The sequence below is a fragment of the Rhinichthys klamathensis genome, unplaced genomic scaffold, assembly GCF_029890125.1.
Source record: "Rhinichthys klamathensis goyatoka isolate OS25496 unplaced genomic scaffold, OSU_Roscu_1.1 h1tg000133l_1, whole genome shotgun sequence".
NCBI classification, from domain to species: Eukaryota; Metazoa; Chordata; class Actinopteri; order Cypriniformes; family Leuciscidae; genus Rhinichthys; species Rhinichthys klamathensis.
The window spans coordinates 2,848,482-2,875,711 of NW_026606668.1; the positions used below are offsets into that span (position 1 = coordinate 2,848,482).

At 37.5% G+C, this 27,230-nt stretch overlaps 1 protein-coding gene across 1 annotated transcript; it reads left to right on the plus strand.

Annotated features, from left to right (window-relative positions):
* Positions 1 to 17,959: 17,959 nt before the first annotated feature.
* Positions 17,960 to 26,074, plus strand: si:dkeyp-118a3.2 (pharyngeal muscle protein 2). Its single transcript, XM_056256760.1, has 7 exons — positions 17,960 to 18,078; positions 20,280 to 21,275; positions 23,464 to 23,535; positions 23,637 to 23,813; positions 24,824 to 24,944; positions 25,552 to 25,641; positions 25,726 to 26,074. The coding sequence occupies exons 1-7, from the start codon at positions 18,015 to 18,017 to the stop codon at positions 25,847 to 25,849; spliced, it is 1,644 nt and encodes a 547-aa protein (XP_056112735.1). The 5' UTR covers positions 17,960 to 18,014; the 3' UTR covers positions 25,850 to 26,074.
* Positions 26,075 to 27,230: the final 1,156 nt, after the last annotated feature.

The window sequence follows — 27,230 nt, forward strand, 5'->3', positions numbered from 1 at the left end:
CGATGTTTTCCATTTGATTTTACTCTTACTTTTTAAATAATATGGTCATGTGTCTGAGTTATAGATGGGAGGACGTGGATATTCAAACTGGGCTGTCTTTTCAGTACACATTAGAGCAGCGGGAAGAAGTCAGCACTTTACACAAGTCTTGTGAGAAAGTGTCAAAATATGACAGGGCTGAACAGAAATAAGAAAATTGCTTATGCAAGCCTCTTGTCTCTCAGAGAATCTCTAGAATAAAGTGACCTCTGGTTCTCAAGAGCATTCATATACATTCACAGGCATATATGTAAACATTATTTAATGTCATTTAAAAGTATAGATGGCAAAATAAAGACAATAGATAAGCAAAAATAATCACACCACATTGTAAAGAGCTTAACTGTAAAAATACAGTGACTGTTGTGTCACAAGATGCATTTTGGCTATATGATATTAAATATAATAGTATGTATATAATACATTTCAGTATTAAATCTATTTGTTTCTGTAAAACGTGATCATTTTCTGTACAATGACATAATTGTCACATGATTACCCAAAGATAGGTTTAATTGGCCTCTTTGGAGACTGTGCTACACCACAGAAACACCATGACTTTGTGTAACAAATATGACACTAAAATAACCATATAAACATGAACAAAAAACAAAAAATATAGCCTACCTTAAAACACCCCATTGTGAATCTAACTATTATGTGAATTCTGGGAATTCCACTTTCAAGTATTTATGAGGTGATTCAGATTCATAGCCTACTTAAAATAAATAACATTATTTTACCAATAATAATACATAACGTAGACCTATAGCTTTATTGTTAAATGAATGCGAACATTATAATAATTTATCAATTCACTCAATTTTAGGCTAATTTAAAAAAATTTTTAACATGTATTGTAAAATGTATGACATGCAGGCCATTACATGTATTGTCTTTTAAAATGTAATGTATTTTGTACTGTAGGCCTATATGCTAATGTAATTTACAGTTTTACTGTAGCACTTTGGCATTATTCCAGTTAATATCACGGACATTTTTACAGTGTGGTTTGTATGTAATAGTCCGCAGTCAGTGCAAGTTTGAAAACCAACAAAACTTCAAGACTTTGAATGAGTTCATCTTGTCCTAAAATGTTCGACAGCCCGTCCAAATCGAATAAATAATTCAATTTAAGAGCGTTCTGCACATTGTGGCTGAATAACGACATGTTCTGTGAAAGCACATCCTGGACATTTTTTTTCTGAACTGACTGCCTAACAATAGTTTGTCTTTCATATCACAGCTCTCTCTCACACACACACACACACACACACACTTGACCAAAGGACCGGACGACCTCGCATCATCTTGAAAGCTGCGCGAGCTCTTACCGGATTCTCCAGGTACAGTCGCGGTGCGAGGAGATTCCGGTGGAGATCAGTCTCTCTATCCGCCCAAGTGAGAGTCCAAGATCCGCTAACTCCGAGAAAAGACGAGTGCAGTCTGCACGGTTCTCAAAAACCCGATGAGTCCACGCGCATAGCCCAATAGAAGTGAATGGCTTTTGAAGTGCTGAGCTTCAAGCGACGCGCTCGCACCCTGCTTTTAAAAATACTCTCCAGACTCTCAGGTGGTCTTCGGGGTCGCGCAAAGGCAGAAGAGTCGAAGCGCAAGTTGATTCTCAACACATTTCTGATGAAGACACGAACAAAGATATGCAGGATGCAGCCCATACACACACACACACGCGTGCGCGCGCGCGCGTAAAGGGGGGTGACGATTTAGAATAGATTTTTTTTACATACACAATTTAAATTACATTTAAACTGCATTTTAGCAGGAAATCCACTTGTTTTTGTGTGGGAGATGTAACAAAGATAAGAGGGCCGAATGAACAACTTCATGTTAATACAAGCCCAAAGGGGAGCTCAGCTCAGAGCAATAGAAATCTCATCATCATTCATTAACTCATCAAGACAACACACACACAGTGCATCTATTCCAGGACATCCCATGGCTTCATTAGATTGACTGTGAGCTCATTAACAACACAACACAATGCTGTAACATACATATTCAAGTATATTATGAGCACCATTGTGCCGATGTATGATATTTTGAGTGTGGATGTGTTTGTGTGAAAATAAAAACTAGGTCGTATAGCCCACCCAGTGCTTCTTGTGCTAATGGGGGCTGTGTAAGGAAAACACAGACAAACACATCAAACACTCAATTACACAACATGTAAACCAATCTATATGACCTAATACCAGCCTTCATCCTTCATCTCTTGTTTTCACATGGCTAAATGAATAAGAAACAGATGATGAGAGAAGGTGAATAATGAGCAGGCCCTTTTTTTCACACTTTCTGCACAAATTTTGGGGGGAAATCTGTAGAATGGAAATATAATAATAGTTCAAATATGATATATTACATAAAGGGAGCTTGAGAGTACTGTACACTTTTATTGGAACCTGGAAGCGTTATCAAATGAGCTGAAATATTTAATAAATGAAAGGGAAGAAGAGTATGAAAAAACCTGTGAATGATGGCAAGAGTAAAAACAATTATTGTTAAAAAAATTGTATTTGGATTCACATAAATAAAATGTATAAAAATAAACATTCTGTCATAATTTACTCACATGTCGTTCTAATCTTTCTTTCTTCTGTGGAACACAAAGGAATATATTTTAAATAATATTTAAAGTGTCCCTATTATGCTTTTTCAGATATTAGCTGTACAATAGGCATAGCTGTTTATGAATGTCTGCAAAGTTAGCCATTAGTTTTTTATATGGACAAAAAACTAAAGAAAATACAGATTTGGAACGACAATTTTGGGTGGGCTATCCCTTTAGCTCCTTTGACCTCACACTCAGAGGTCGAGTCTACACCTTTATTAAGGCTCGAAAACACACATATTGTACACACTTGCAACTCAGCACCTTGCTCTAATAGATGAGAGGTCAAAGAAGCACAGCCATAACTCTCTATGAATCAATCCCCTGGGAGTGTGTGTGTGTGTGTGTGTGTGTGTGTGTGTGTGTGTGTGTGTGTGTGTGTGTGGCCTGGTAAACCCTACATTATGGGGACAAAATGTCTCCATAAATATGGCAATATCCGAAATCCTTGTCCTTGTGGGGACATTTTAAGGTCCCCATGAGGAAAACAGCTTATAAATCACAAAGTGATTTTTCTTGAAAATGTAAAAATGCAGAAAGTTTTCTGTGATGGATATAGGTTAAGGGGTATGGTTAGTGTAGGGGGATAGAATATACAGTTTGTACAGGATAAAAATTATTATGATTATGAAAAGTCACTTGCGCGTATGTGTGTGTGTGTGTGTGTGAGTGTGCGTGCGTGCGTGTTCAGACCCTAATTAATCTCTGCACTGTCTCTCTGGAGGGCGAACACATTAAACACCCGAGATGGGTTGATTTTTTTAATGATCAATAGTGGATCCCATAATTCATATTTCATTGTTTTTAATTGTGTATGTAGCTGAGGCTGCTTTATATGATTAAATGATACCTACTTTATTGTTATTTAGAGAATTATAAACAATAGACATTTAATACATTCTAAAACATCTGTTTAGGAGATCCGCGTTGTAATTGTGTTTAATGTGTCCAACATGCTTTATGATCAGGCTTGATTATTTCTTCATTTGCTGTGGTGTGTGTATGCGTGCGCGATAAACAGTGGTTCCTGTGTGTGTTATCTGGCAGTGATTCTTATTAGAAATGTGAGACAGTCTTTCACTGAAAGATCCACCACCTGCAGTCTCAGCTGTATGGTGATGAGACACACACACACACAACCACACATACTCACACAGCTCTCTCTCACACATGTACAACACACACTCTCCTTCCTCACATGCATTGTCTCCTTATCTCACACTCAGACAAAGCGAGACAAGAAGTGAAAAGAAAGGTGTTTCTTCTTAATTAGGCTTGCATACACAATCTTATATTTTGTCTATTTTGAATGCTCTTTACTCTTGAGTGTCTCTTTACATTCCTTGACATCGTGGCCTACATGGACACACACACACACACACTGCTCAATGCACTGGGTATTTTTTTACTGCATTTTGTTCCTGTCTTATATCCAATCGTCGCTATATCAACATTACATCTTTATCACTCTCTTTTTTCCTTTTTTCTCTCGCACACAGCCTCAGTTTCATGTTCCTCTGTCTTCTTTGTCTCATATTCTCCTCCTTCACGGGCTAAACAGTAGAGGGACCATTAGACGTATAGCAGAGTCCCAGAAACAGCTTTGATCATCTGTTCATTAGATCACATGGGAATATCTTGGAGAAGAAGACAGATACGGGGATGGGCGTTGGAGCATTTTTCAATAGGATGCACCAAATTTGTAATGTCAGACTGTTTTGTGCCCACAAAAACCCATAATAAAATCCATTTTACCCCTTTAAATTTACATGATCTTTTTTTTAAATCAATACAAACTTATTTTTACATGAATGTTATTCTACCAATTAGAAGAAATATGACATTAACAATATTTTGTCATTAGAAAGAAAGCCTCTTTTTGTCACGTCTGTTTGGGTTTTAATTCATGTTTATTGGTTAATGTTCATTTCTTGTGATTTCCTGTTCCCTAACCCTTCAAGTTGGGGAAATTTATCAGAGAAGAAGGAAGCAAGTTTTCTTCCAGGATAAGCTAGGGGGCTTGTGGCATGCATCCTTCACAAAGACGTTGAGTGGGGATATGTTTGGGTTTTGTTTATTGGTTCATTTTCATGTCTGCGTCCGAAATATGAATGTAATTCGGATGTACTACATTCGCCATGTTGTCATTATCATGTGACCTACGGCGCCAGTTGCACCGCTTCACTAACATTCATAAATCCTCTCCCGTGGCCTCATGGGATAGTAAAGTGTTCATCGTATTCAGAATCTTGCCAGAAGAAGTAGGCCATATAGGCTACTTCTTTTGTCACATACTGTTTTTCACCTACTATATTGTAGGGAAGTATACGATTTTGGATGCAGCCAATATGTGCAGACCAATCGGTCTATGACATCAATATACCGTGAGAGTCATTCGAAAGAATACTAGTTAAGTCCTTACTTTAGTTTTGTTTTTGTATTTTGTTCAATAAACGGCACATGAGTTCTCAACTCGACTCGCCATCAGTGGATAATACGTTACACTTATGTTCACCAAGGCTGCATTTATTTGATAAAAAATACAGTATAATAATATTGTGATTTTTTTTTTTAAAAAGCTGTTTTCTATTTTAATTTATTTTCAAATGTAGCTTAGTTCTGTGATGCCATCATAGCAACGCTCAGTTTTCAGCAACCATGACAAATGACAATTCTTATCATCACTGTGAATTGTGTCAACTGTCAGCACACTTTTTTGATTAATAGAAAGTTCAGAAGAACATCATATATTTATTTAAAATAGAAATCTTGTGTAACATTATGAATATTTCTGTCACTTTTAAACAATGTAATGTGTCCTTGATGAATAAAAGTATTAATTTGGTTCAAAATTGTATCTATACCCCCAGAGAGGGAGCCCAGACCACATGACCTATGTTATTATATGCCAAAGCCATTGTCCACCTTTTACAATAGCGCACATACAAAAATGGTTCACCCATCTGTCCTCTCAGATGACATCAGTTCACCATTTCCCTCATTTCTAGATCCGACTGGGGCTTCTTTTTTTCAATCTAGCAATGGAAAATGAATGATTGAAACCCATATCAACTTTTCTTGAGGCAATCCACATGGACTGTAATGACATCACACCAGAGGCCTGTCATTCAAGGCACTACTTCCCCCACTGTTTGGCCAAATCAGATTCAGTTGTCATGTTGATGAAATTGTGGCCACATCCGAATGGCGGGATGTAAACACCTGTTCTTTCATTTTGTACAATCAACAACATGACCAGACCACAGTACTTAGGCTTACACAGATGTGCATTTCTTTGTGTTAATATTAAACTTTATATATGCACAACAAGTTAAAGTTTGGAATAATTACACATTTTTTAAACGTTTTGAAAGAAGTCTCTTATGCTCACCAAATCTGCTTTTATTTGATCAAAATGCAGTAAAAACAGTAATATTGTGAAATATGATTGTAATTTAAAAGAACTGTGTTCTATGTATAATTATTTTAAAATGTATTTTATTCCTGTTATGTCAAAGCTGAATTTTCAGCAGCCATTACTTCAGTCACAGCGTGACATGATTCTTCAGAAATCGTTATGCTGATTTGGTGCTCAATTGTGATTGTTGCTCAATTAATGGTTGTTATTATTATCAGTTATCAATGTATCTTTTGACCGGTAGTCTACTTTCAGTATAGTAAAATTAAGTGTCAGATTGTGTTATTTAAAAAAACTATTTAGTAAGTTGATTAAGCCATTTTCCTTGTGGGAACTGTAAGCTGGTCCCCACACTGTACTGTAGCTGATTTCAGGTTTAACTATCCTTGTGGGGACATTTGGACCCCCAACAATGTAAGCAAAAAGTGACCTACACGCACAAAGAGCTGTTACGCTCGGGACAATCATTCTTTCTAACGCTATAACCTTCAGTCAGTCGTTTACTTTAACATCCATCCATCTCATACTCACGCACACACTCAAATCCATTAAGACTCAGGAAGCTGGGATAGCTGGCGTTAAAGTTATGAGTCATTAAAGTAAATCTGAGACACATCAGACCTTAAGACATCACTGGAAAATGTAATACCGTTATACACTCAAGTGCAGCTCTGGTAGCCTATAGAAACACACACACACACACACTCACACACAGGTTTTTTGACTGGTAGGTATGCTCTTACACCCTGGAGGCAGCCTGACCCAATTCTGCCTCAGAGAAGATGCTGTGAGGAATCTTTTCCCCTCTCTTTCCTCCCTTTTCTTTCTCCTTCTGTTTCTCGCTCTCACTGCAAATTATGCATGTGATAGTGACAGTTTAAAACAATAATATTACGAATAAAGAAACAGAGGTGTTTGTGTGAGAAAGTGTGTAAATTATGGAGAGCGAAGGGGGAGGTGTGAGAAAGGACATGCTGATGTAAGGTTTTAGGTTTCACATCGATAAAATAAGGGGTTTCTATAAAGACGCATGCGCCCTCTGCCGACAAGATACAGATATTGCTTTCTCTTTTCAGCACCCACCCAGTTTTATCTCACCGTTCGCGTCTCTTTTTAATCCCCTCAGTCTTTCTTTGTTTAAAGAGGGTGTGCGTGTAAGAATGACGAAAGATATCTACCTCTCTGACTCAGTAGTCTATGTCTGTCTCTACACTTTGTCTGTATTAAATAATGATCGCGAAAACACCCTCGCCCTCCCACGGTAGAACTCACGCGCACAGACTCACAGGCGCGCGCTCTCGGCGTGATTGTGGACCACCGAGAATGTTCAAGGGACACACAGATAATTCAAGAGTGACATCAAACACAGACGACCACCCTCCACACATTTATGAAATATTAATAAAGAAGACATCCCACTTACATAATGTACAATGCTTATATAAGCGCTCCATTTAAGCACAGGATATTGTCTAATGATCTCTCGAAAAGGGAGGAACCCTATGTGTCGGTTCCATTGATTACATACGGCTCATATGACATCAGTTTGGTAATGAAGAAACAGAATTTGAACGGAGACCCATGCATTTGAGCAAGCTGTCCCACATCGACTAACGGGTAAACTGAGTCTGAGGGAAAAAAGTAATGATATATTATTATTAGGTGTTCAAGCACGAAGTGCTGAAAACCTATTGTTTTTGTACTGATTTTTATTATTATTATTATTATTATTATTATTATTCTGCCGTAAAACGCATCGTGCAGACCAAACCGTAAGAGCTAGAGACTTGATATTTGGGATTAAGGTAGCACAGAAATCGAGGAGAGGTTGAGAGAGTATGAGCCCGATTGGCCCATAGGTGGCGCTACAGCAACCAATTGCGCGAAACTGCTCATAACTCCTAGACCGTAAGTCGTAGACTCAAGTGTCTTATATCAGTGGAAAGCTGGTCACCTGACGAAAAAAACGTATATCTCCGATTTCATTTCCGCTATGATAGATTTTCCGCCATTTTGAATTTTGTCAAAAAACTACTTTTGCGAACTAGTCCCTGGTTTTTCGCCCGATCGGAACCAAACCAGTGCAGAAATGTTCTCTGGAGTCTGAATATCAATAATTATCAAAAAAAAGTTGAAATTTCGATTTCCGGTTGCTAGGGGGCGCAAAATGAACGTTGTGGGAGGAGCCTATTTTACTAAAATGGCTATAACTCAAGAAGTAAATGAGATATCTTCACCAAACTTGGTCCACATATATATGAGTTAAATTTAAGGTCACAGTACAAAAACCGCGTCGATCTAACACTAGGTGGCGCTATAACATTAAAAAAACATAAAAGGGGGTGTGGCCACCTGACCGTTAGTCCGATTGACTTGAAAATTGGTATGCAGTGTCTTGGTCCAAGGTGGCATGTATGTGTGAAAGGATATTGGCGTATCTCAAAAAACATGGCCGCCATCGGCCAATGAAGTTTGAGCACCTGTGAGACGAGGTTAACGGAGGCCAATCGGAACGAAACTCTATGGGCATGTTCGACTCATGGCCCAAGAGGTCTGTAAGAGTTTTGAAAGAAATCGGCCACTAGTTGGCGCTAACGAGTTTTACGGCTCTGTAATCACGTGGTGTTGCATACATCCCCACAATATGCATATCATTTGATAGATCTCCTCATGTTGAACAACTTTGCCTCTAGAACCATTGCTGTCAATCAAACCGTTCATTAAATATTCACGAATATGTTAAAAACCTACTTTTGCGAACTAGTCCCTGGTTTTTCGCCCGATCGGAACCAGGCCAGTCTAGGACAATTCTCTGGACTCTCTAGATCAATAATTATCGAAAAAAAGTTGAACTTTGCCCTTTGCTTCGCTATAACAGGGTCATTTATAAAAGCGGTGTGTCAAAACACACTAAAAAGCCTATAAATCATAAATAAAAACTCAGAACTTCACAAAAATTGATGAGCATATATGTCATACCATGGTGAAGTAGCATGCAAAGTTTCATGGAGATCGGACAATAGGTGGCGCTATAACTGTTGAAAAGCTTTAAAACCATGTATTTCCTATGGTAAATTGCCTGTATTGGCTGTAAATGGTCTTTTCCATCTATGATCGTATAATTTTCATATCTTAATGTTTAAAACCAGTGCATTACAATTATCTGGACTCTCTAGATCAATAATTATCAGAAAAGGTATAATTACTTCATTTGGATGGCTATAATAGAGTGTAAATCGGATGGCTATAACAGCTATAACAGCTTGGATAGCTATAACAGCCAATAAGTGGTATTTTACTGCCCCCTGCTGTCATTTCATCATACTACTCTCTAATATTTTTATATATAATTGATATTTAGACTTTATTAAATCATTTTAACATTTACAATCACATTTTGTCAAAATTCATCTAGTGCTCTGTACTCTCTAAAACAATAATTATAGAAAAATGTATAACTTCTTCATTTGGATGACTATAATAGGGTCACTTCAATATGTAACCTTGACCGAAAGGCAATATCTTTTCAATAAATGCTCATAGCTTCTTAAAAAAAAGGTCAAGAACAGCTATAACTGCTTTAAAAAAGGCTAACAGCCAATAAGTGGTATTTTACTGCCCCCTGCTGTTTAAAAAAGTCATTTTGTCACACTACTCAACTATAAGTAATATTTAGACTTTATAAATTCACTATTTTAACATTTACAATAACATTTAGTCAAAAATCGTCTATTGAAGTGACAATTGAGTCACATTGGCTCCTGAAGTTCCAAATGTCTCTATCTACATCAGAATGAGCGTGTGTAGATTAAATGATATGAAAAACATGGCCTATTGTATAAGTAGGCTGTAATAGCACTGTTGTCCACTAGATGGAGCAGCAGCATTAGATATTTTTAATCTTTTTTTATCAGCTTTCAGCATTGGCTAACAAACAAATGCTCAAAGCATTTTCTTTATTTAGTTTTATATTATTACATTGCAAAGAAATATGTGAAATGCTCATATACCATTAAAACAGATTTTCACAATAACATATCCCTCAAATGTGTGTGTGTGTGTGTGTGTGTGTGTGTGTGTGTGTGTGTGTGTGTAAGCATGCATTATGGAGTTAACATGAAAAAAATGGTTTGCTTCAGTGGAGAATACTGGAGAAAAAAAGTAGTTGAAAATGAAAGTGAGCCAATAAGTGGTCTTCTACTGCCCTCTGCTGGCCACTCTTCTTATTAATAGTCTTTTTTTGTATATAGACACTATAAAATCACTTATATAACAATTACTATTATAACACATTCATATTTTGTCAGAGTTTATCACTTCAATTGTTCTTATGCTTCATATAATTGCTGTCAACGTGGTAAATAATGATAAATAACGCCAGAAACATGGTAAATCATAGTAAAAAAGGTAAATCATGCTAGAATCCTGGTAAATTATTCTAGAATGTGCTATATCATGGTAAATCATCCTATAACATGGTATATCAAGGTAAACTATGGAAAAATCATGTTAGATTCATGGTAAATCATACTGGAACATGGTAAATCATGAAAAATCACACTGAAATGTAGTATATCATGGTAAATCATGTTTGCTACATAAAACTTAATGTATTTTGATGCTTTTGTGCTTAACGGCCTGAAAGGCCTTAACTGCTTGAACACCGCTAAAATGCTGCTTGTTATATAATATTATTATTGTTATTATTATGCTATAGGCCTATTATTTAGACTTTGCTGCAGGTGGGTCAGGTTTGCATATGTAACTTCATATAAGTAGATTTCATTACTTTTACCTTTTGCCCTCAGCAGCATTCTTAAATAGTAGGCTAGTTTTAGTAGTTTTTGATTCCTTAATATTTCAGTTTATTTATTTATTTATTTATTTTGTTTTTAGTAGCTAGCTTGGTGCTAACTGAATAATAATAGCTCTAGGCTATCAAACTCTTGATGATAACAATATCATTATAGCTTTGGGTCCTAAAAGCTCTAAAAACTCATATTGTTGGATATGCTTTTTTATTTAAGAATGCTGCTGAGGTCAAAAGGTGAAGTAATGGAATATATAACACAAATATATCATGATATCGTTATCATCAGGAGACAGAGTTATTATTATTCGGTTAGCTCTACACCAAGCTAGCAACTAAAACCAAAAAAATTATAATAATATAAACAGAAATATAAAGGAAACAAAAAAGTAATGAAATGACAAAAACACATAATAAAACTACTAAAATTGAAATGAAAACTGAAAAAAAATTAATTAGTTACAGCATATACCAGAGAGTGTTAAGTGGTCCATACAGTTACTTAAACCATGACCCCCTTTTTTTTGGAGCAGAATCAAGTGAGAGTGGATTTCTATCTGTTTACTTTCAGTCTGAAGGTATTAAAAGGTATTAAGTTAATGATATTCCATTTGGATGACATAATAATCAATACATTTAAGACCTTGCAATCCATGTCAATAAATCACCATGGCAGAACGTCATACTTAAACTATAGATATTCTATTTTAAGAGTCACCTTCTGGACAGGTGCCCTCGTGGATTAACTATACATTTAGCATTAGTATAGTAATTACATTAAAGGGTTAGTTCACCCAAAAATTAAAATGTTGTCATTACTCACCCTCATGCCGTTCCAAACCTGTAAGACTTTTGTTCATCTTCGGAACACAAATGATGATCTTTTTGATGAAATCTGAGCTAATTTCTGTCACTCCATTGACAGTTACGCAACTACCACTTTGACGCTTCAAAAAGTTCATAAAGAGATCATAAAACGAATCCATATTAATTGAGCAGTTTAGTCAAAATTCATCAGGTTAAATGATGAACAGATTTATTTTAGGCTTTTTTTCACATATAAACACTGATCAGCGAACATCAAAGCTCAACCAAACCCAACGTACGAGAACAAACCTCATTGGTTCCTGCAGAAGATCAAACGTGCTGTAACACGAGAACAACCCTCATTGGTTCCGGGCTGCGTAACACGAGAACAAACCTCATTGGTTACTGCAGAAGATCAAACGGGCTGCGTAACACGAGTACAAACCTCATTGGTTCCTGCAGAAGATCAAATGTGCTGTAACACGAGAACAAACCTCATTGGTTCCTGCAGAAGATCAAACGTGCTGTAACACGAGAACAACCCTCATTGGTTCCGGGCTGCTTAACACGAGAACAAACCTCATTGGTTCCTGCAGAAGATCAAACGGGCTGCGTAACACGAGAACAACCCTCATTGGTTCCTGCAGAAGATCAAATGTGCTGTAACACGAGAACAAACCTCATTGGTTCCTGCAGAAGATCAAACGTGCTGTAACACGAGAACAACCCTCATTGGTTCCGGGCTGCTTAACACGAGAACAAACCTCATTGGTTCCTGCAGAAGATCAAACGGGCTGCGTAACACGAGAACAAACCTCATTGGTTCCTGCAGAAGATCAAATGTGCTGTAACACGAGAACAAACCTCATTGGTTCTCGTACACATCAAGCGATCATGCTTGAGCTTCCGTTTATCATAACTGATGTATATTTTATATTTTACAGATTATGAATGTTTATATGTAAATAAAAGCCTAAAATAAATGTCATTGTTCATTGTATAAAGCGATCTTGTCTCTTCAGAAAATTTGGACAAAACCGTTCAAATCATATGGATTAATTTTACGATGTACTTTTTGAAGTGTCCAAATTTCCGTTGCAGCTGTAAATGGAGGGACAGAAAGCTCCCAGATTTCATCAAAAAGATCTTCATTTGTGTTCTGAAGATAAACGAAAGTCTTACGGGTTTGGAACGGCATGAGAGTAAGTAATGACAGAATAGAATTTTTTTTGGTGAGCTATCCCTTTTAGATGTTCATATTTCTATTGTTGAGGGGCTGCATTATTTGAAGATTGTAATTTCTGCGCCACTGTGGTCACCAAATGGAACTGTATACAGTAACCACTGTTTTCAGACAGGTTTCCCCATATTCATGCGACAGGACAAATGAACAAGTGTGTGTGTGTGTGTAGTTACAGCATCTACCAGCAGGGGATCACAGGGCCATGTTACCCACCCAAACATCAGAGATAGGAGGAAGTAACATAAACCTTTAAATAGGCACTGTTTCAATAGCAGACCTATATCCTCCTAATTGGAAGTGAACAGGAAATGAGAGAAAGCTTTCAACAAAATATCTCTTTTTTAGACGTATACATGCCAACAAACACACCACAAAATCAGCTTGCCTGTCGACTGGTATTGCCACGGTTACTGGCTCTCTCCTTTGATAAGTTTCCTAACGAAGGCTGCATAAATTAGAAGTTTCTCTCTGAATATTAATAACGCATATATCATTGGAGCTGTTGTTTCTGTTGCTTCCACGAAGCTGATTTACATATGAAAAATGGAAGCTTTCTGAAAACAGAATTTCTGAAGTTTTTGACCTAAAAAGATGTCCTAGATACCTCGAAATCCACATCAAACATGCTCCTCTCCCTCTCTTCCCCTCTCTCTCTGTTCCACACATACACACTCACATGTAGGGAGGGACACAAGCTAAGCCACCATTTTTAGGTACCATGACATCATCTTTGTCAGATTTTCAAAATAATTAGTTGCTTTTTTCATGGCTGGCATATGCTATAGTGAATCATTTTTTTAGCTGAAGCTGTCATAATGATTCAAATGAGAGACTTTGATCACACCCTACTCACTAAAGATTGGAGTGTTTATATCAGCCGTGATGTTTTTAATGATCTGCTTTTGATACTATTTTTGCCGGTCTCTTTGAAAATGCCTGCAACTACATAATCTTACTAGAGAATACGCAAACCGTATTGTTCACAACTTGCAGGGATTCTGCTGTAATAAGATATGATGAATAAACTATTTTGATACCTGTCTGCAATCATGGTATTAGGGATGTGTGCAAGTGTATCCTCTATGTAAATCTCACTTTTGGGCATAGAGTGTCATGCATGCTGACATTAAGCTGTGAGGGCTAAAGGAGAGTCTGCACTTTGATCCAAATAAACTTTTTAAAGTTAGACAGAGCTGTCCTCTAAAAACCCCTTATGTTGTCATCATTAAAGGAATAGTCCACCCCAAAATGAAAATGCTGTGATAATTTATTCACCCTCATGTCATTCCAAACCATGTGTGACTTTCTTTCTTCTGTGAAACTATATTCAAATATATTTTGCAGAATGTTGGTAACCAAACAGCTATACAATTATATATATATATATATATGTGTATATACACTCACCTAAAGGATTATTAGGAACACCATACTAATACTGTGTTTGACCCCCTTTTGCCTTCAGAACTGCCTTAATTCTACGTGGCATTGGTTCAACAAGGTGCTGAAAGCATTCTTTAGAAATGTTGGCCCATATTGATAGGATAGCATCTTGCAGTTGATGGAGATTTGTGGGATGCACATCCAGGGCACGAAGCTCCCGTTCCACCACATCCCAAAGATGCTCTATTGGGTTGAGATCTGGTGACTGTGGGGGCCATTTTAGTACAGTGAACTCATTGCCATGTTCAAGAAACCAATTTGAAATGATTCAAGCTTTGTGACATAAAGGGATGGACATGGTCCATCCCTTTATCCTTTGTGCCATAAAGGGATGGACATGGTCAGAAACAATGCTCAGGTAGGCCGCGGCATTTAAACGATGCCCAATTGGCACTAAGGGGCTTAAAGTGTGCCAAGAAAACATCCCCCACACCATTATACCACCACCACCAGCCTGCACAGTGGTAACAAGGCATGATGGATCCATGTTCTCATTCTGTTTACGCCAAATTATGACTCTACCATCTGAATGTCTCAACAGAAATCGAGACTCATCAGACCAGGCAACATTTTTCCAGTCTTCAACTGTCCAATTTTGGTGAGCTCTTGCAAATTGTAGCCTCTTTTTCCTATTTGTAGAGGAGATGAGTGGTACCCGGTGGGGTCTTCTGCTGTTGTAGCCCATCCTCCTCAAGGTTGTGCGTGTTGTGGCTTCACAAATGCTTTGCTGCATACCTCGGTTGTAACGAGTGGTTATTTCAGTCAAAGTTGCTCTTCTATCAGCTTGAATCAGTCGCCCCATTCTCCTCTGACCTCTAGCATCAACAAGGCATTTTCGCCCACAGGACTGCTGCATACTGGATGTTTTTCCCTTTTCACACCATTCTTTGTAAACCCTAGAAATGGTTGTGCGTGAAAATCCCAGTAACTGAGCAGATTGTGAAATACTCAGACCGGCCCGTCTGGCACCAACAACCATGCCACGCTCAAAATTGCTTAAATCACCTTTCTTTCCCATTCTGACATTCAGTTTGGAGTTCAGGAGATTGTCTTGACCAGGACCACACCCCTAAATGCATTGAAGCAACTGCCATGTGATTGGTTGATTAGATAATTGCATTAATGAGAAATTGAACAGGTGTTCCTAATAATCCTTTAGGTGAGTGTATATTACACCTTAAATATGTGAGTTTACATATCACCCGTTTTTAAATACAAGTTAAAAAGTACATCAATTCATTCATAAATATCATTAAGTTTTTTCTTGTTTTTGTATTTTGGTTGCACCACATGACTTTGATTTGGTGGACAAAAGTTTAACCTAACATTACATTTTACAAAAGAATGACTTACAAAAGTAATTTGTCAAAGAGCCAACAATATTCATAATATACCTGTGCAATGCCAGATTTATTAGACAACTGGATTAGGAATTAGACAACTAGGTTAGGTTAGGTGATTTAATAAGGTTTTCTTTTCAATAATTGAATTCCTTTATTGAGGCTTTTTCTTTATTGTCAAATAAGGACATATCATATTTTTTGTTTAGAAATTAAAAATCATAGAAACTTGATATTCAAGTACTTTTGAATGACTACAAAGACAAAAAATACAAGACAAAAAATGAGTATCATGCCACTGTCCCGAAAGCATTCCCTATGGTGTTTCTTAATAGTGATCTCTTATCTCAAGTCACACTGTCCATGCATATGTGACAACATCTTAAAAAAGTGAGCGAGTAATATTCCTTTTGAAACTGAAATAAAGGAATTGTTTATACTTGTGAATTTCAGGGCCTCAAGCCAGTGTGTGTGTGTGTGTGTGTTCAGCTGCCTTCCGCAGTTGGAGTGTGTTTGGGTCTTGCGTTGCATGGCTCAGTAATCCCAGTGCAGTCACAAGCTAACAGTGCCTCTCTCCTGCCGGGACTTAGCGCACACAATGTGAGCGGCATGTGACTGCATTAGCATAGCTCACTGTCAGACTACACTGGTCTAATCTCTGTACAGTCACGAACCACAGCACCAACAAAGCCTGAGAGAATAATAAAACAGGAGGAAATTCTTGAAAAAGAAGTATCTGTCCACAGCGGTGGGTTTCAAACAGATTTTGTTATTTAGGAAACAATGAAACACTATTTTAGTGACCATTCCAGATTAATTTGTGTCCTTTGTGACATGGTCGATCTCACCCAGAGCCATTGATTGGGGGTCTGACCCCTCTCACCTTATTCGGTTTTATAAGAGTGGTTTTGTCATATGAGCAAATGAGCGAGCGTTATCAAACACAAAGCAACTCTTATACAAAACACTGTAAAAAGTGCAGGAACAAAACTTCTTACAAAAAGTTAAGGGTTTCAGGGCTGGGGCAATGTGCCAGAAACTATGATGGTCATGTGAACTAGTTATGATGTGAATTGCAAACTGAATGACTACAATCATGCCTGCTTTTGGGTCCCATTCAGAACAGTGAACTGAGGGCAAAAGCATTCCAAGGATTCTTTGAATTGAAGGAGTAAAGGCCAGCCGACTGAACACATGAGGCATTCAAGCTTGTTCATTAGTGAGAAGAAATTTCAGGTGCTGGACCTTATCACCAAAACTATTTTTACTGAATATATATAATTTTTTATGACATTATGGAATGAAAATTATGGAAATCAATTGGATCTTTACTTATTGTAAAACTCAAAACTCAAGAACCCATGATGTGCATGAATGCATAAAGGGGGTCAAAACAGCATTCAATGGATTTCTTGGCATGCTGTTTTTTTTGTGTTTTTTTCTCAGTGTAATGAAATCATTTAAGAATTTGATTTTACACAAATGGTTAAATGGTTCAAATAATGTTCATTTGTTCACTTTCCAAAAATAATAATGAAAAAAGTCTATGTAACTTGCTTTCGCAGAGCTATAATTATGGCTATGTTATCACATCTCACAGAAAAACTTCACCTGAAATCATCCCTGAAGTCATAAATTTATCATGATATACAATACATACTGTATGTAGGTATATGGTACCAAAAAATTCAATGGCAACAATAAGCAAAAATAGCAAATGAATACATTACATACTGAATTACAATACATACTGAACTTATGATCAATACATGCTATATAGCACCAATTTAACAAAGCAATAGATAATAAGTTTTAAAATGATTTTATGAATTAAGGTATTGGTCACTTTACACAATGTTTACCTTAATCATGTTTACCTTAATCAAAGTAAAAAAAAAAAACTGTGGCACAAAAGGCTGAGAGCTTGAATACTCTTGAATGGGCCTATTGCTCTGATGTACTCCCCGGACGAATTCACAGGTAGGCCTTAATTACTACACGAGTGAGACATGTCATCATGGCTTGGTGCCGCCACTCCGAGGATTCCACGCAGCATTCTGCAGAGCCTTGCGACTTTTCCAGACGAGGGCAAATCCTCGATACACACGACGCCATCCCAAAGGGAGATCAAGCATCCCAGTCCAGAGACCTCCGCTTTTGAGTTCAACACACCTGGAGCCAGCTAATTCCCTCATCCATCTCAAACACACACACACACACACACAAAACACACCAACAAATAGACCCTACAGAAAGAAGGCCACTTCGGACATCTGTTTTCCACCATGGGACTGTGTTCTCATAATGGATTGTTAGTGATGTTGCTTTTTCATCTTTGCCAGGCACAAGGTATAGTAACATTTTTTTCAATAACACTGAATTTGTGCTTGAAAGCAGATGTTAAGGAATCGGATTACAAAGTCTATATAAAGACTGGGAAGAAGGATACTATATTCTTAGGGAATTGCCCTCAGGGCAAAATAGCTTGATCCATGTTGAGTCAGCATTAGATGCCAGTATGTTTCACTGATTCATGGACTGCATCTAAGGCTGAAATCAATTTCTGACGTGGTATCTGCATAATCAATTTTCCTGGTCATTCCAAAGGCACTTTTGCTGATGATTGGCTGAAAACCCACTTTTCAACATGTCAACTAGATCTAAAACCAATAACAACTTCAAATCAGTTCTCCACGGCTGACAGTAACCACAGCACTGGCAGCCTCAGCTTGTGTTTGGCTGTAGTACAAGCAAACTAATATCTCTAGACTCCAAACTGAGATCCCATTAGCTTCTTCATTTCAGGCCTATAAAAGTTATTCAATCGCTATTTCCCAGAACCGCAACACCTTCATGCTAATCAACTGTGAGATCTCACATTCCACAGGAATTCACACAAATCTATTTCACTTTCCTATGAAAATTGCTGTGAAAACCAAAGACTACATTGAAGATGTCTTTGACAAAATAAGTTATACTGAAACTAAATATATAATTTGATTCAGTTGTTCAGAAAATCGAATACAATTTTTGAGTTTAAGACTTAGTATTATTCTACTTCCTTGCATTCAGTAAGTTTTTTTTTCTAATTAGAATGACTAATATCATAAATTTTACGATCCATTGTGCTGACAGTCAGACTCCGCTTTACACTTTCTCCAAGATAACAATTGCTTTCACTTTTAATCTTACAGCTTCTTAAAATAGTTATTGACCATTGTGACTCAACATACATTTTGAGCTCTATACTTGAATATACTAATAATAATCCATCAGAAAAAAAAAGCTACTGAACTTTTGTTGGTATGTTGGAAACAGAAAAGGTAGACTTTTAAAATTTTAAAAGGAATATTCTGTTTAACAAAATTTTGCCAAGTCACACTTTGAATGTTGGCTTGTGAAAAGTTGTGAAACTTTGCCATGAAATGAAAATTCATCCTATTTGTTTTGTAACTGCATGTTATAGATTTCTTTGTGAACTAATACTTTTTTTGGCCTTGGAATGTTTAATCAAACTAACGTAACTCGATCTTCCAGTGATAACGACTTCTCTCTGGTGACGTATTCCAAACATCTCCAATGATTTATTCTGCTTAAACCCCGCCCAATCGACTGCAAGGTCACATTCATTTCTGAATGCAACGGGCACATCCCAAAATCCAATCAACAACTGATGGATACAACCAAGTCCCTGCCCTACATTTTCGATAATCCGTTACACTCAAATGTGCTCCACAAAAGGAGGAAAAGATTTGTCATACTTACGTTTCATTACGACTTTAAAAGGCCTTGGATGACAGACAGACAGAGATAAAGATAGATAGATAGATGGATGGATGGACGGACGGACGGACCGACGGACCGACCGACGGACCGACGACCGACAGACCGACAGACCGACAGACCGACAGACCGACAGACAGATAGATAACATTTTAAGGACCAGGGTGAATTATGTGCTGAATTTCTTTGAATTACAATGTCTTCCTCCAATTCAACTTCCTGTGACCAATTCAGTTCAAATTCCAACTCATAAAACTGAAGCCAGTTCTTCAATTCTGAAATCTGTCCATCCCTGCTGCTCATATATTAACACATTCTCATCCCAAGGCGTCATCTAACTGACACTTTTGACCATGCGTCAACATGCCGACGCACATGGTACCCCTTAAGCGTCAATATGAGACGCTCATCCTCGGGCGTCATCTAACTGACGCTTTTGAACATGCGTCTAAATCCGACGCACATGGCACCCTTTAGCGTCAGTTAAATGACGCTTCCGTTATGGGTAGGTTTAGGTCTGGGGTAGGGTTAGGGTTAGACCACTAGGAGGCGCGTCTCATATTGACGCTTAAGGGGTACCATGTGCGTCGGCATGTTGACGCATGGTCAAAAGCGTCAGTTAGATGACGCCTTGGGATGAGAACGGGCTGCATATATATATAAACTCACAGAAAGAGTGATGAGATGTGAACCTGCTGCACATTATCAGCTTGACAATGTTGACCTGGTCAAATCTGCTCTATAGTTCTCTTTGCTGCTTTGCACAGATGATGCTCTCCCGTCCCCTGACCCCGAGCCGGCCCCACCAAGCCTGGGTGATGTGATTGATGCAGTGAAGGCAGCATTCGAGCATGCAGTACAGATCTCGACAACTGGCGCCGTACGCGAAGCCTTGGAGCATGTTGTAGGGGAAATCACGCCACTGAAGACTCCGGCAGAGCAGGAGTCACCATCAGTAGAAAACACAGCAGATCATACAATAGAAGAAGCAGCTGAAGAAGTGCATCTCAATGAAGGAGAACCAGATGTGCATATGTCAGAATCAAATGAACAAACATACGAGGAAACCGCTCAAAAAGGGCTGGCCCAAGATATAGAGCCTGCAGAGGGGATTCAAGGACTGATAGCTCAGGAGGAGCCAGAACAGAAATCAGTTATAAAACCTTCGGACCTTGAGGCAAAAGATTCGATTCAGGAACCAGTAGAATCAGTTTTGCAAGACCCTGAGATTGTTGGAGTGGGTGAACCAATGACAGAGGAAAGCCAGTCAGAGGAATCACCGGTCCAGACATATACTGTCACACAAAAGGAAAATGAACCAGGAAGAGGAGCTGCGGAAATGAACAAGGGAGGCAAAGAGGTTGAAGAGGGTGCAGAAGAGCCAGGGCAGGGATTTATTGAGGACAAAGGAAAAATAGAAGTAGAGGTGACAATTGGTGGTGGAGAAGTTAAAGTAGAAGTACCACAGGAAGAAGAATCTGTGGAAAGGCAAGAAAAGGATACAGAATCAGAGCATAGTGAAGAGGAATGGCAGGCAGTAACAGCACAGATGGGTACAGATGGTGGTGTGGTTGATATGGATGAAGTAGAACAGGAAGAGGAAGAGCAGGGAGCAGCAAAGACTGAAGAAAGTGTGATTGAAGTTGAAACAAGTAGAGAGGAGGTAAAGGCTGGATCTGAGGCACAGCTTCAGAAGGTTTCAAGAGAGGAGGATGTTCTTCCAACTGACAAAACAGTACCAGAGAAAACTCAACAGGAACCAGGTAATTAAAGTGCATTCACCACCCAAGATAACTTCAAACCAAAAAACGGTGATAAATTTCAACCTCAAACCATTCAATTACAAATTTCCCGTTAAGTTAGAGGCGTGACATTTTCTAGTTGTACACCATATATGCGGCAAATTATTTTGTTAGCTATGGTTTCCCAATTGTTATGGAGTTTTTCCCCCCAAACCTAATGCAATTAGACTTTCACTGTCTGATCTTTGCACTTACAATATACAGCAAAGGAACCAAGCCGCCTAAGGGCATCCCTTCAGTTTATAACAGCGAAAAGACTCGTAACATGTATCTCTGGAGATGACTGGCTCCTGGGTTCACTCCAAGTCATCTATCCACCATTAATTACACAGTCACGCTGAAATACACTGAAATACACAGCTTAATCAGACTGTGCACACTGGGGATTCACATAGCATCACTTTATTTCAGTTTTAGATTGAATAGAGTGCAGTAGAATCTTCCTAAAAAGATTTGAATAGAATGCAATACAATAGAATAGTGCTGCGGAATAGCAGTTGTTTTCTTTAATCAAACTATATGTATCTTGTTGCAGTACATTTGGGAGTATGGAGAGTAATAAAGCCCACACAAACACCTGCAAACACTAACAATATCTCCCTCTACTTGAGAAAAAGGTGACTGAAACAAATTGAAAGAAGTGCTAAAAGAAATACAATCTCAATTTAAGTGTCATTTATAGTCTGATGTCATATGTATTCCTACAATACACATACATTTTGTATGTTTCAATATATGCTGAAACATACAATATGAATGTATTGACATTATTTAAAACATTAAAGTATTTATGTATGCACAGCTTTATTTTGCAATCTTTATTATATTATATTATATTATATACTCACCCTCAAATTAGGTAAATGCATTAAACAATTAATAAGTATCACTGATTAAATACAACAAAATCAACCTATTAACTAATTTAAGTCATTATTCTATGAAGCTAAAAGAATTCAGAAACATCTCTAAAGTTGTTTATATGTATTAGAATAGCTGTTAATACATTCAGTCTATACAAATGGATTTTAAAATCTGTCTAAACATCATATCAACCAGTGTGAGTGTGGTCTGTTTTAGTACAAGTCCAAAGCTCCCTAGTTGGAGCCTAATTTATGATGAACCACTGTCCTATATGTTTCTGCTCTTGCTGCTCCTGTGACCTACATACAGAAACACATTTATCCTGCTGAAACTAAGAAACCCCTAAACCTTAATTCCCATACAGCATGGACTTTACCCTTCAATCCTCCTAAAAGCACTACATGCTCCACTGAGTCAAATTGCCTCTGTCACAGTTGGTGGTATTCAGATAAATCAGACTTTCTTCATTTCTGTGCATTGGGTAAATAAGTGTATAAAATGTGCAACAATTCATGATTTAATCATTTGAGGAAGTAAGAATCTCACCTTTGTCTTCACGAAGACCAATAATTAGTTGTTTACCAATATCTTTGACCATTTAAACCAAAGGTCTGGAGGAAAATTTCAAATATCGACTTCCCCTCACATACAGTATATAGTTAAAGTCATTTTGTCCTCTGACAAACACAGATCTCTTTTTGCAAAGGTTTCTTGGTCCCTTAATATACTGAACTCCAGTATTGTGGAAAGTTACTTATATAAGTTATTCATCACAATATCGTGTTACCCCTTAAAAAAGTAACTAATTGTGTTACTTAGTTACTTTTTATGGAAAGTAATGCGTTACATTACTTTTGCGTTACTTTTTGTCACCTGGGCTGGGCTTGCTTGTTTGTTTAATAACATACAAAAGGTTCTATTTTTAGCAAATGTAAAGTGAAATAAATGAGCCTCAGGCTGAAGGAAAAGCAAATTCTTGCTTGTGGGCGCAGCTCAGACAAACCTTTCAGCTGTGCTACAAAGTAAGTTACAAAGTAACTTGCATTATTTAAAAAAAAAAGTACTTTACTCTTTAGGCTACTTGAAAAAGTAATCTGATTACGTTACTCACGTTACTTGTTGCCTAATGCGTTACCCCTAACACTGCTGAGCTCCTGTGTTACACAAATATATACTGTATTGTGAGAGCGTCATTTTAAATTCCATACGTATCCTCCAGGTCTCATCTCATCTTTACGCTGAAATTTTCACCACTATGTTAAATGTCTCCCTCATTTCACAACAGAGGTCACCGTGGATACTAAGGGACCAATTAAGTTGCAGGATCCTGTTATCACCAAGTCTAAAGCAACAGGCGGTGAGGCTGTTAATGACACAAATTCCCTCTCAAACCTTCAGTCGTCTGCTGTCTATGAATGTAACGCAATGAATGTGTGGAAACTTCTTCATGTTCTACAGGTAAAACACATGAGGCACGTGATGTAAATGAGATTATCAACACCAGGGACCCGAATGGGAAAAATCCAGGTGAAGCGGTGTTGATGAACACTATTGAGGAGCTCCCACCAACACCAGTTCTCAAACTGAGGCTCGGAGACACTGATGCACCAATGGGGGAACACGTTGAATCTACACGTATGACAACAACATGACAAATATCTAAACACAAAGTAAAACAGAAATAATAAGTAAACACGTTTGCAAAAACAATTTCAAATTAAAGCTGCAAGCAGCATTTAGCGGTGTTCAAGCAGTTAAGGCCTTTAAGGCCGTTAAGCACAAAAGCATCAAAAGACATTAAGTTTTATTTAGCATACATTTAAACACTGACATCATAGATGGAAAAGACCATTTATAGCCAATACAGGCAATTTACCATAGGAAATATATGGTTTTAAAGCTTTTTAACAGTTATAGCGCCACCTATAGTCCGAACTCCATGAAACTTTGATCTAGAGAGTCCAGAGAATAGGCCTAGACTGGTTTGGTTCCGATCGGGCGAAAAACCAGGGACTATAGTTCGCAAAAGTAGGTTTTGGACAAAATTCGACATAGCGGAAAATTTTTCTTGCTTAAATCGAAATTGGAGATATCGAGACCAACGGTCTAGGAGTTATGAGCAATTTAGTACCTTTGGTTGCTGTGGCGCCACCTATGGGCCAATCGGGGTCATACTCTGATAGGTTCTCCCCAAAAGTGTGGCCTACCATCTGGCCGAGTTTCAAGTCTCTAGGCCTTACGGTTTGGGCTGCACGATGCGTTTTAGGGGATTTTATTTTTTCAAATAGCAATTAATTAATTAAATCTATCTATCTATCTATCTATCTATCTATCTATCTAATCAAAGTTTATTGTTAAATAAAAGTTTTACACTGTATTTAGACAGGGCTGCAAAATTGGAAAATAAAATAACAGTTTGAGCTCCTGATGATGATGTTTTCTGAAGGTCGTGCACCTGTCACTGCCCATTTGTTGTAAAAAAAAAATATATATAAACAAATATTTTTTTTAAGAGTTTCCCTATTTTGTACTGGAAAGTGCCAGGTGGTAGGCTCTATAGAGAGGCACACCTGCTCATTTCTCTTTTTTGATTTATTTAACTTTCTATATTTGACAGTACTTTCTCTCTCTCTTTCACGCTTCAGAGACCAAAGCCATAGGGCAGGACGCTTGGAAGATAGGAGCCATAGCAGCAGCTTTCTTTCTCATTCTGCAAACGGCTGTCACCATAGTTTACATTCTGAAGTGCAGGAGAAAGCCAAACAGGTTTGTGTCATTACAGGATCTTTGGAAGAGAAGTAGTTATTGGAACTTCACTATAATAACTGATGAGATGTATATGATACTATATAATATAGACATCTATACAGTGTTTTACAGTATAAATTACACACATGCACAAAAATGCATTTGGCAAATGCATTATCAAAAGTGACTTACAGTACATGATCCCTATATAGGACTCAAACCCATAAGTGAGCAACAGGAATATTATGAGGTGGCGAATTCGTACGAACTCATACGACCTCACTCGTACGAATTTGTGCGATTTTTGCTAAATCGTACATATTTTACGAATTGCCCAATTCGTATGAATTCGCACGAATGACCTACCCCTGACCCCATCCCTAAATCCACCCATCACTGGGGTTTAGACAAATCGTACGAATTCGATTGAGGTTGTACGAATTTGTAAGAATTAGTCGTGAGATGGCGTTGTCTATACCGCTCAAACGTTTAGATTTTTTTTTGTTTTAAGAGTATAAGAGCATACGAGTTTTAAGAGCATAAGAAGTCTTATGCTCACCAAGGCTGCATTAATTTTATACTACGTACTTTAAGGATAATATTCCTATATATTTGTTAGCAACAGTGTGGCCCCAAAGAACCCGTGTGCAGGAGGAAACGGGGGTGTAGAATGTGACGCAAACAACACAGACACCACCATTCCAGTCGATGAACAGTGAGCATTCGACCACCACACACATACTCATCCTGATTATGAGGACCATAAACATGCATTGTGACTGATTGTTTGTGCTTACAGAAGTGCTGTAGACGACCTTCCAGAGTACTCGCAGGTCCAGCAAGAGGACGTTGCTATGACAACTGTCCCACTGGATTCCACAGAGAAGAATTCGTCCTATGAACCCAGAACCTCTGCTGTTTAGCATTGCCGACCTTAAGGAGTAGATGTGCAAGTGTGTGTGTAAATGATTGAGTGTCTGAACATGTGTGTGTGTCTATATGTGTATTGAACGGTCTGGTTAACCTTGACTGCAAATGTCACTCATTTGTTATTCCCCGGCCCATACAGAAGAATGACCTATTATTTGCACTGCAAAAAAACATCTTCTTACCCAGTATTTTTGTCTTGTCTTCCAGTACAAATATCTAAACATTCTTGAGTCAAGAATCATTTATTTGACAAGCAAAATGATATAAGAAATCAGGTCTTGTTTTCTGAAAAACTGATGACATTTTAGTGAGTTTTTGCTTAAAATAAGAAAAATATCTGCCAATGATCTTGTTTTCCCTTTGAATTATAGGTTTAAGATTATTTTTCTGACCCCATTGGCAGATATTTGTTCTGGTATTAAGAATAAACTTGCATTGAAAAAACAAGACTTGATAGCTTATGCCATTTTCCTTCTCAAGTAAATGTATCTTGATTTAAGACATAATATATTTGTACTGGAAAACAAGACAAAAATATTAAGAAAAGCATTATTTTTTTTCAGTGTTAAAAAGCAGAGTTTATTCTTTAATAATATCTAGCTATTGCATGTACACAAGGATAAAAAGTATACATTTTTGGGCTGGTTTCTCAGCTAAAATATCTATACTCTAGGGGGGGGGAAAATATATTTACTAGAAAAGCAAAACTGCATAAAATATTAAGACTTGTTTTCCGAAAATATATTTCGAATTGAGTTTTTATTGAGCTTTTTTCTTGCTCAAAACATCTAAAAACAATTTGCCCATGGGGTGAGATAAATAAACTAATTCAATATTTATTTTGTGATAATCTTAAGTCTTAAGTATATTTATCTTGTTTTAAGACTGTTCGGATATTTTACTGAAAAAAACAAGACAGAATTTTTTTTTTTCCAGTAGAGTAAATTGGAATTGAATCCATAGGTACTGTTCTGATTTTCTTCTTTTGTCTAGATGAAGCTGAACATAGTTGCAATTCACATCAATTTCTTGCATTCAAATATTTCCATTTACTTGTAAACCCATGTCAAATTCCATAGAAAACTTGTTTAAGTTTGGCATGTACTAATTCAAATGTATTACTTTGAAAGTGCCCAGAATTAAAAACGATTCAAATGTTAGTCTTTCCGTCTTTCCTCCACAACCCTATCGTAACAGACATGAGACGTGTCCTTTCTTACATAAATGGTTTGTTTCAGTCCATTTTTTTTTTTGCCTGTTATGAAAGCAAAAATCACTGATCTATCAGACCTTTGAAAATGTCAAACCAATATACGCAAATGAAGAACCACATTCATTAAAGAAGTAAGAAATCTGTGGACTCTTTACCCATTC